Source organism: Lepus europaeus, chromosome 1 (assembly GCF_033115175.1).
Source record: "Lepus europaeus isolate LE1 chromosome 1, mLepTim1.pri, whole genome shotgun sequence".
Classification (NCBI taxonomy): Eukaryota; Metazoa; Chordata; class Mammalia; order Lagomorpha; family Leporidae; genus Lepus; species Lepus europaeus.
In genome coordinates this window covers 134,041,502-134,052,723 of record NC_084827.1, presented here as the reverse complement: position 1 = coordinate 134,052,723, position 11,222 = coordinate 134,041,502, and the positions used below count along the sequence as shown (strand labels likewise).

The window sequence follows — 11,222 nt, the reverse complement described above, 5'->3', positions numbered from 1 at the left end:
TGAGTTTCTTCCTCGCATTCTTCCCAAACCTACCTGCCTCCAGGCGCCGAGAGCGGCAGAACGGAGCTCATTGGCCTCCAATAGTTTGGAGGTTCCGGGCCTCAAGGCAAGCAAGCGCGCCAGTCCTGGAGGCCACAACGGGCGGGAAGGCTCCGGAGAGGCGGGCTGGCGCGGCGGGAGCGCCTGGGGCCGGGCCCGGACCGGAGCCTCGGGCCGACTCCTCCCCGCCCGGGAGGCGGGGCCTCCGCCTTTCCCGCGCACGGGCCTCGCCGCCGCCTCTGGCTCCCCCGAGTCCCGCGCCATTTCCTCTTGGCCGCCGGGCCCCGGAGGCTCGGGGAGGGGCGCGGTGCCGAGGCGAGGAGGCATGCGGCCGCCCCCGGGGCCGTGGTGGCCGCTGCTCTGGCTGCCGCTGCTGGCCCCACTGCCCACGGGCGGCGTGCACGGGGAGGAGGAGGCGGCGTTGGCAGGTAACCGCGGGCTCCGCGCGGCTCGGCGGGCCGGGGAGGGCGCTCCCGGTCTCTCCGCTTCTGGGTGGCCACCACCCGCCCGCCGCCCTTCCCGCCTCTTGGGCTTCCCTGGCGAATCTGCTGGCGTTAGGACATTTCCTCTTGCCAGGGCCAGAAGCAGCCGCACAGTTCAAAGTCGGGCCCAGGTTCCCCTGTTGCACGGAAGCCCAGAGACGGTTTGGTTTGTCCAGGGTCACACAGCTAGTCCCCGGCCCAGCTGCCCCTGGCCCCCAGGCTGTGCAGGGCAAGAGTTTACGGTGAAAACCTTTCTCCGGCTAGCCGTGCGTTTGCACAGCAGACTAGAGAAGGTAAGAACTTCCGGCTTCAGAATGGGACCCCGGTTCCCTGGCTGGCCTTGTGACCTCGAGCGAGTCGCCTGCAAAACGCGGATAACTTCCAGCACTGTGGTGAGGGTTCCCGTGAGCACCGTGTCGGGTCCTAGGAAACAAGAAACGGTGGCTGCAGTGGAGTGCTCCCAGGGGAGTCGGAAAACTATTAATTTCCCAGGAGCTTAACATTTTCTGTCGCATCCCCCACTGCCTCTATAAAGTCCCTAAAAGCTTTCCTGGAGGCACTCTCCGCCAGCTACTGTTCACTGATTGCAAGGGCGGCTGCTACCTGCGGTCTGTTTACTGGGTCTCCATCGCCTTCCGAGGAAGTCAGGGCTCCTTGTCTAACTAGGAGAGAGATGGAGAGAGGCTGGGTGAGCAGTGACCCGCAGCAGCCCTCAGACACCTGGCAGTGAGCTAACATCTTGGGGAACTGTCTATACCCGTTTCACTGCACGGGTGTTTGTTGAGTGCTCACTGTGTACCAGGCAGTGCGTTAACCGCATCATCTATGGTCCTTAGTATTCACAGAAGCCTTTTAGGAGAAGGTGTCATTTATATACCCATTTTACAGATGTGGAAACATAGGCTTAATAATAGGATGCATAAGTATATACTAGTGAGAAAAATGAAACACTTCTCTCTGTGGATTGTTTCTGGGCATGGCTGCAAAATTAAAAATAACCTTGGCCCAACACCTAGAACCTTGTTTTTAGTTCACTCATTACAGTCGGCAACTGCGCGTGGCCTAACCTTGGTCCCCACACATTGTCTTTATGCATCATAGCTTTCTCGTCAGGAAAATGGTATTTTTGCTCAGAGGTTTGTGATACTTGCCTCAGTGGACCCAGTGTTTTCCAGTTGTGTTTGTGTGAGACCACATTTAACAGTAACAGTTCTCTGTTTTGTAGACATACGAAATCATTTACCTAGGATTTGGGCCGGGGTCGCCTGAGATCCTTTGTAGACACACAGAAATGCTTCTTAGGCTTCTGTTCTCCCTGGGACTTACAGTTGATCAAGTTCTAGTTCCCAGCTAAGAAGCTTGGCGGCTTCTGTAGCCATGTAGTGATGCTTCCCGTTCCCCCTGGGCTTTTCAGGGTAAGCGAGGAAGCATCCAGGACCCTGTGGTGTGCCAGTAACACGTGATGCACACTCTGGATTAGGCTAGGTATAAGAATCATTGCTGCTCGAACAGCGTGTGGTCTTATAAGGAACCCTGAGATGGAACAGTAGTCCCCCCCTTACCTGCAGTGCATATATTCCAAGACCCACAGTGGATGTCTGAGACCCCAGATAGTACAATCCTATATATATCATTTCTTCCTGTATTTTCATAAGGGTGAGAAATCCTAATTTATAAATTAGGCACAGGTAGATATTAACACTAGCTAATAATAAAATAATAATTCTAACAGTATATTGAAATAAAAATGATTTAAAGCTTATGAATTGTCTATTTCTGGAATTTTCCTTTAGTATTTTCAGACCCTGGTCAGGCCTGGTTGGCCTGAACTGCAGACTATGAAATCATGGAGAAAAGGGAACTACTGTACTTCCTTCCGTAAAATAGGGCTCCTTGGTAATGTGAGAGCTTGGGTTAGATGATACCTAGAGCCCCTTCCTGTTCTAAAGTTCTGTCTTATACACACGTTCCACATCCTTCCGTGGAATGGAGAACATCCCAGCTCCCCAGCACCCTGTATGGAGGAAAGTTAGAGGCAGGTGATGCAGCAGGGGAGATAGTTGTAAAGAGGAAGACACTTAGCCAAGTCACCTGTCATTTGCAGCCTGGGGAGGAGGTCCCTAGAAACCATGTGTTTTCTTGAGATGAGGTTCAGAACACAGAAATGACTTCCCAGGCATAAACTAGCAATAGGCCATTTCAGATTCACAGCGTTCAGATTTCTCTCTTGCAACGAAATAGCTGTGCTTGGAGTTAAAATCAGACATGAATATGCATTAGCATGTGTTAATTTCAGTTTCATTTTCATGTTCTTAGAGGAACAAAAATCAAGATTTATATTCAGGTGAAGAAAAAACAGCTTAACAGAATAGGGAAGTTACCTTTGTAAATTTACAGCTTTGCTGCTACATACTAATATCTCTGAAAATATGAATTCAGAAGAAAAAAAAACAAGAAAAATCCTAACTTTATTTGGAACCTCACTAGTTAAGGTTTGTTAGTTTTTGGCTTTTTGTTTTTCCTGCTCTTCTCCCTCCCTTTCTTTGTCCCCAAAGCAAAACAATCATAGATCAAATGGAGGAAACAGCAGCATAAATTAACGGGCATTTATATTCTGATTCTCTTAAAGTTTACTTTGAAGATAAAATCTTCCCATAGAAGGATCATGTGTGGTTAAGATTCTAAAAGGAACATGGGTGAAATATTTTTATATTGGAGGTGGTTTTAAGATCTGAGATTTAAGAAAGTGTTTGTGCTTTTATTTTTAGCATTCTATAAGTAGGTTTAAGTACTACCTGCTCTCTTCTGAAGTTTTGACTGAATATTTTTACCATATATATGGTTTTTAAACTCTATCTTAAATACATGCTTACACATTTTATGAAAACTAGTCAATGACAAAAGTAATACAAAGAAGCAACCTTAAATGTGATTAATTAATGCAAGTGCTATGTAAACCATAGCATCTTTTTATCCTCAGGAGATACTTAAACCATGGTTAATATTTAAACCTTATATGTACTGTATTTTTTCCTATGCATGCATACATATGATAAAGTTTAATTTATAAGTTAGACAAAGCTGGAAATTGGCAACAATAATAAAATAGAACAATTATAACAATATACCCTAATGAAAATTATTTAAAGCTTAAGAATTGTTGATTTCTGGAATTTTCCATTTAGTGTTTTTGGGCTGTAGTTAGTTGACTACAGGTAACTGAAACCATAGGAAGCGAAACCAGGTAAGGGGAAACTACTGTAGTCCTAAAATTAGGTTAGTAGAATATTTGTAAATTGAGTGGTATGCAAAGTGAACCGAGGGATCTGTCTCATCCGTTAAGGTAGCCCTGACCTGAGTGCTTTGGTGATGTAGCTAACACCACATGTCCTTGTCTTAGCAGTTTGGGCACAACTGCAGAAATACCCTGCTCTCCAGGAGTCAGGTGTATTGAGAAGGTTGAGAGCCTGCTGAGGGTGGCAAGGAGTTAAAGATGGTGATGCTCATTCCAGGGCTTAGAGACCAGCCTTGCCTTAATAAAGGCTTTCAGGAACGGGGCCATCAAAGATGGAGGTACCTTTCTCCGAAGGGAGGAGAGAACTTCCACTTTGACTATGACCCTATCAGAATAAGATCAAAGACAGCGAACCCTAAAGGCTTCCATAGCCATGGCAACTCATGACTAGAGCCTAGGGAGATTACTAACACCATAAACAAGAGTGTCAAATTGTTAAGTCAGCAACAGGAGTCACTGTGTACTTACATCTCATGTGGGATCTGTCCTTAATGTGTTGTCTAATGTGCAGTGATGCTATAACTAGTACTGAAACAGTATTTTTACACTTTGTGTTTCTGTGTGGGTGCAAACTGATGAAATCTTTACTAAGTATATGCAGAATTGATCTTCTGTATATAAAGATAATTGGAAATAAAAAAAAAAAACCTGGTGTTAAATTGGAAATGGCATAGAAAATTAATTAATTTTTAAAAAATATCATGTAGGATCTCTGTCTTTAATGTGCTGTACACTGTTATTTAATGCTATAACTAGTATTCCAACAGTATTTTTTCATTTTGTGTTGCTATGTGGGGGCAAACTGTTGAAATCTTTACTTAATATATACTGAACTGATCCTCTGTATATAAAGAGAATTGAAAATGAATCTTGATGTGAATGGAAGGGGAGAGGGAGCGGGAAAGGGGAGGGTTGCAGGTGGGAGGGAAGTTATGGGAGGGGGAAAGCCATTGTAATCCATAAGCTGTACTTTGGAAATTTATATTCATTAAATAAAAGTTTAAAAAAAAATAAAGGCTTTCAGGGTTAGTCCCACAGATACTCCTGAGTGCTTGGAAAATGAGGCAGAGCTGAGGTAGCTTGCACTTCCAGATCTTTCTGCTGATCCAAATTAGCTTTGCAAAAGTGAATGCCTCCATGTGGGGTGTGTTTCAGCCTCTAGTGGAAGCCTGAGCTCTCCCTAGGCAAGTACATCCCTTCTGACCAAATGAATATTATTACATTTTTAGAAGTTTGTAGAAACACCTCTTGGTTTTCTGGATTGCATTGTGAGAACGTTGTTATTGTGGCATACTTGGGTTTGCTACCCCTGTCATTTGGAGCTTCCATTCTAGCAGATTAACCAGCAAAGTCTGGGGCTGCATGAATGAATGGGACCTGCAGTTGTGTAGACAGCTTGAACGCTGACAAAGTTCAGATAAGCAGCCACACTGACTGCGTATTTGAGTCCCCATCCCTAGGTAGACACAGGGGAGGTAGGAACTGAACCTTGCATAGCTCTAGAAGGAGATTGCTGAGGGCAGGAGAGGCCTAGGAAAAGCATAGCTTTTATATTCCACCTAAGACGAAAAGGTCTGGTCTCTCCAGAAAGCCCATGGCCCAGCTGTGATATTAGTCTTGTCACAAGCCACCATCTCTGGCCTAGACCACTTGTCCATGGCTGAAGAGTCATGTGAACTCACTCGGAGCTAGGCTTGTATGTTCTTTTTTTTTTATATATATTTTAAAGATTTTATTTATTTATTTGATAGGTAGAGTTACAGACAGAGAGAGAGAGAAAGAGAGAGACAGAGAGAAAGGTCTTCCTTCCGTTGGTTCACTCCCCAAATGGCCACTACGGCCGGAGCTGTGCCGATCTGAAGCCAGAAGCCAGGTGCTTGGGCCATCCTCCACTGCCTTCCCGGGCCACAGCAGAGAGCTGGACTGGAAGAGGAGTAGCCGGGACTAGAACCAGCGCCCATATGGGATGCCGGCGCTGCAGGCAGAGGATTAACCTGCTGCACCACTGCGCTGGCCCCCCTTGTAGGTTCTTTTGTAGCTAATGGAGTATCTGGTCCTTTAGTCACTTAAGAATTCTCGTGTGGATTGATGGGGAAGCATTCACCTTGAGAGAAGTGATGAGGACAGAGGGCAGCCAGAGGACACATGAATGCTGACTGCTGACACCTCGTCCGTGCCATCTCAGCTGTGGTGTGAAGTCCACACCAGCCTCACCTTGTAAGCCACAGGCCGCTCTGGAGAATTGTGACAGAGAACCTGCTTGCACCATGCTTTTTAGTTGTGTGCCCTTAGGCATCAGTATAGTCAGGGCAGCGCACCTCCATCCATACTTCCCTTAACCACGTTCCGGGCTGCAGGAAAATACAGAGCAAGCTCTTTTCTTCTGACTGGAATGTGCTGAGGTGCCACATTGGGAGCACTGTGGTTTGGGTTTGTCCCTCAGATGTTTGCGCTGGGGGCTTGATACTCATTGGGCAGGATGGAGATGCGAGCCATAAGGAGCCAACACTGTGATTCAGCAGGTTAAAGCCCTGTCCTGCAGCACCAGCATCCCATAGGGCACCAGTTCGAGTCCTGGATGTTCCACTTCTGATCCAGCTCCCTGTTAATGTGCCTGGGAAAGCAGTAGAGGATGGCCCAAGTGCTTGGGCCCCTGCACCCACATGGGAGACCCGGAAGAAGCTCCTGGCTCCTAGCTTTGGATCGGCTCAGCTCCAGCTGTTATGGCCATTTGTGGAGTGAACCAGAGGATGGAAGCCCTTTCTCTCTCTCTCTCTCTCTCTCTCTGTCTCTACCTCTTTCTGTAACTCTGCTTTTCAAATAAATAAAATAAAATCAGGTCATGGGGCCACCACTCTCAAAAGGGATTAATGCAGGCCTCCTGGGACTGGATTAACTCCCACGAGAATGTGTTGTTATAAGGGAACCTGGCACCTCCCCTGAGTCTTTTTTCTGCAGATGATACTCATGGCTCACCACTCTTGCATGTGCTCCTGCCATTGTGATGCCATCTGAGGTCTTCACCAAAACTGAGCAGATGCTAAAGCCATGGCCTTGAGCCTCCACAACTGGGAGTGAAACAAATCTCTCTCTCTCTCTCTCTCTTTTTTTTTTTTTTTAATAAATAAGGAACTCAGTTTCAGGTATTTTTGTTACAGCAAGAGAAAACCAACTAAAGCAATGAATAAAGCGAAAACAAGCTATTGCTCCTTCTTGCTTCCTCCTGCCCTCCTCTGTCCCTAGCCCAGGGCATATGAACGGTTACAGTGCTCAGGCCTACAGTTAAAGATAGGTGGATGATGAAGTTGGGTAAGGAGGAAGTGTAGTCTGTGGCTTCCACAGTGGACCTTTTGCTGTGTGGGTTCTGTAGAGGGAATGGCAAGGGTCCAGGCTAGACAGGGTGTCCCTTTGCTTCAGGTGGTTTTACGGAAAGGGCCAGCGTGTACCTCCTTTTATGGTCTGACTGGCACCAGCCAGGCTGTCGGAGCTTGGCTGAGCCTCCACTGCGTAGGGTAGCATGCCCAGGCAGCCCACTAAACCTCTCGAATTGCAACACACACACACACAGGTAGAGAAAGAGAGACAAATACTTAAATGGGGATACAGTAATGAACCTGCAGAGTCCCTAACTTCACAGGGAAACGGTATCAATGAATCAATCCTTGTGTGATAGAAAGCAGGAAGCACGCTCAGAAGAAAGGTGAAAGCTGTTGGGCTGAGCACATGTAGCCAGTGGATCCGAGAAGACCGTCCTGAGCGTGACATTTGAGCAAGCACAGCAGCTGTTAGAAGGCACAAGCTCTGCCAGGTCCTGGGGGAAGAGGGCTCTATGCTGATGAAACCTGAAGCAGGCAGAGGCCATTGTCTTGAGGACAGGAGGCGTGGTGTGGCTGGAGCAGTGGCGAGAGCGGGAAGAAAGGTGGAGGAGGGGTCGTGGAGGGTGTGGGTCTTTGGTGCTGGGCAGTCAGGAGGATGCTGAGCAGGTGAATCGTGTGCTTTGATGGATGCTTTTGAAAGGTCCTTATGCTGACTGGAGATGAGGTCGTGGAGGGAACCACGGGGGAGGCAGTTCTGGAAGCAGGGAGACCCGCTGGGAGGCTGTCATGGTCATCCAAGTGCCAGATGCGTGTGCCGTGGGTAACAGAGATACATTTACTCCTAAGTTCAAGCTGTTACACTAAAACTGTGTCATCTTGCTTTTAAGAGCTACAGATACCAAGTGATTTAGGAGACGGCCTTAAGAGCAAATGGAAAAAAAACTCCTCATTTGAAGATAGCATTTGTTTGCAAAGCTCAGGCCCGGACAGAGGTTTCCTCAGCCCACTGTGGAAGGCAGCTGCTCTGTGGGAGCTGACTCAGCCCTGGAAGTAGCAGAGTTCCTTCAGAGAGGAGGCACCCACAGGAAAGCCCCCCAGCAGTGAGCACCTGCGTGACAGGAAGTGAACCTTCGTAGGATGGGGCGGGGCTCCTGGGTTTGTGGCGAGCACTCCTCACTGCTGTGCTAGATGTGCCACCCCTGTGGGGAGAGCCTGTCTCACCCAGGACTGCCCAGTATAAACATCACCTGATTCCCCCCGGGGTCCTGCTCGGAGACCCCACAGGAGCCTTGCAGAGCAGAATGTGGGGTCCAGGAAGGCGAGTCCAGAGACCTGAACCCACATCTGCTGGCTTTTGTGTATTTCCAAGTGTTCTTACCCAGGTCCCACACTGTCTTCCCCACCATTGCTCTTTTCCACAGCTGACTGCTGGCCTTGCCGTGTTAGGACTGCCCTTCCCTTGGCCAGGGGGATGCACCTCCACATTGCTCGCTTGCTTTGGAGCACTGGTTCTGTATTCTCACTTGGACTCTTATGTATGGGCAGGAAAGAGTCTCTCTCTCTCTCTCTCTCTCTCTCTCTCACACACACACACACACACACACACACACAGAGTACTCTTCAATCTGCTGGTTTGCCTCGCAGATGGCCACACCAGCCAGGTCTGAGCCCACCCAAAGCCAGGAGCCAGAGACTCAATCCTAGTCTCCCACATGGGCGGCAGGAGCCCAAAGACTTGGGTCATCATCTGCTGTTTTCCAAGATGCATTAGCAAGGAGCTGGATTGGAAGCAGAGGAGCCAGGACTCAATCCTAGGCACTCTGATAAGGTGTACACTCTGATAAGGGCAGGCCTCCCAAGTGGTGGCTTTACCCACTGTGCCACAGTACCTGCTTCTGTTGATCATTGACAACATATACATTTCCTCATAAGACAGAGGTGAAATGATTTGACCGTCATAATGGAATATTCCGGGTCCTTGTGTAATTTCCCTGCTTTGTGTAACCACCTGAGAACTCTGACTTTATGTGGTTGAGTTTCATGTGGCGAGCACTCCTGAGATTCCTTCCCCAGGTCTGTGTTTACTTTTCTTCAATTTAATGCTAAGGACATCTCAAGCCAGGACAGGGACTTATCTGAGCTCATTCAATATGAATCGCTAAATGGCTATAATGTTGACTAGTTATTGCTGATTTCCCAATCCCTCCCCAATTTTGGCCTAAGAGGTTCTAGCTTAAGTTCAGGTTTTACTGGAGAAGCACTTTTCCCTTACAGGATTGAGGGGTTGGGTGTTAGGCCATTTCTCTGTGTACCCATAAGCATTCCCTGTTTCACTGTTTGGCAGCCTATCTTGCATTGAGAAGAATTTATGACTTTCATCCCACTTTTTTTTTTTTTTAGATTTATTTATTTATTTGAGAGGCAGAGAGAGAGAGAAAAAGAGAGGGGGGGGGGAGAGACAGAAAGAGAGAGGCCCTCTATCCACCGGTTCACGCCCCAAATGGCTGCAACGGCTGGAGCTCAGCCTCTCCGAAGCCAGGAGCTTCCTCAGGGTCTCCCAAGTGGGTGCAGGGGCGGGCCATCCTCCACTGCCTTCCCAGGCCATGCAGAGAGCTGGATTGGAAGAGGAGCAGCTGGGATATGAACAGGCACCCATGTGGTATGCCAGAGCTGCAGGCGGAGGCTTAACCTACTATAGCACAGCACTCACCCCTTTCCCACTTCATTCCAAATCTAAATAAAACAGTAGCCAGGGAAGAAAGTGAACCCTATTTCTTCCTAATTTTCTTGTGGAATTTTCATTAACCCTCTGTAGTACAGCATCTCTCTCTCTGTCTCTCATTGTGTCATTTTATACATATATATAAATATGTTATTTTCAATGCTTTATATCCAACAAACATGTATGTATATACACATACATATATATTTTTCTAATCTTTCTCCAGCCAGTGTCTTAGAACTGCAGGCCTGCCCATCTTCACTTAGTTCCTTATTTGTGGTTTCAGTTACCTGAGGTCAAGCATGGTCCAAATATATTAAATGGAAAATTCCAGAAATAACTCATTCATTTTAGATTGTACACCATTCTGAGTAGCATGATGAAATCTCACACCATCCCACTGTGTTCTGTGTAGGACATGAGTAATTCCCTTGTCCAGTGTATCCATGCTATATGTACTACCCTCCTGTTAGTCATTTAATAGCCATCTAGGTTATCAGATCAACTGTTGCTGTTTCACAGTGACTGGGTTCAAGTAATCCTTTATTTATTTAATAGGTGCCCCAAAGCACAAGAGTAGAGATAGAAAGGAGGTACTAGGGCATCAAACATGGGACAGATTGTACCTCTGGTACTGTGTGACCACACTGTACGGCATGGAGGAGAAGACATGTATAGGGTTTGGTACCATCCACAGTTTCAGGCCTCCCTGTGGGTTTTGGAACATGTCTGTCATGGACATGGGGAGGCTACTTTTGGTCCAAAATTGAATTCAGTTCCCTTTCCCCTCACCAGCTTGCTGCTCCTCCAGTATGTCTTATTATCTGGGTGAAGGGCCCAACTGTCCACTCATAGGAAACCTTCACATCATCTTCTCCTTCATCAAATGTGTCTCCGAAGCCTGTTATTCTCGCTTCCCAGGTGCTCCTTCTGTTCTCTCTGCCACCTCACTCAGCTCACTTGCTTAGACTGTGACCTATGGAAGGCTCCTTAGTAGTTCCTCCAGTACGATCCACTGCTCACAAAATGCTCTTTCTGGAAGACGTGTGTGTTCCTGTCCTGTCACTTCCTTATCAGGGGACTACTCCTGGTTTGTTCCTGCAGATGCATTCTGAGCCTTCTGTGCCCCGCTCAGTGCCTGGCAGCTGACCTCCGTGGACTGCATCCTCTGGACTTCTTTGCCTTCGGTCTTCCTCTTGGTTTGGCCCAATCTGGTCACTGAGCTCAGGACCGGGAGGTTGAGGTCCCCACACTGAAGTTCTGGCAGTGACTGTTATCCACCAGAGCCCTGCCCTCCCCATGCCCATGGCTCTCCTACCATGGGGTCCTCCCCTTGCCCTTTCAAGCCCCAGGGTGTTAAAAGGTTT

At 47.7% G+C, this 11,222-nt stretch overlaps 1 protein-coding gene across 1 annotated transcript in view; it reads left to right on the top strand.

The window, feature by feature from the left end:
- The first annotated feature begins 269 nt into the window (after positions 1-269).
- The window catches only part of NEMP2 (nuclear envelope integral membrane protein 2), a 30,114-nt gene continuing 19,161 nt past the window's right edge, over positions 270-11,222 (top strand). Inside the window, exon 1 of the mRNA XM_062189284.1 lies at positions 270-467. Within this exon, the coding sequence (XP_062045268.1) occupies positions 365-467 (103 nt within the window). The 5' untranslated portion in view covers positions 270-364. The remainder of the gene's footprint in view (positions 468-11,222) is intronic.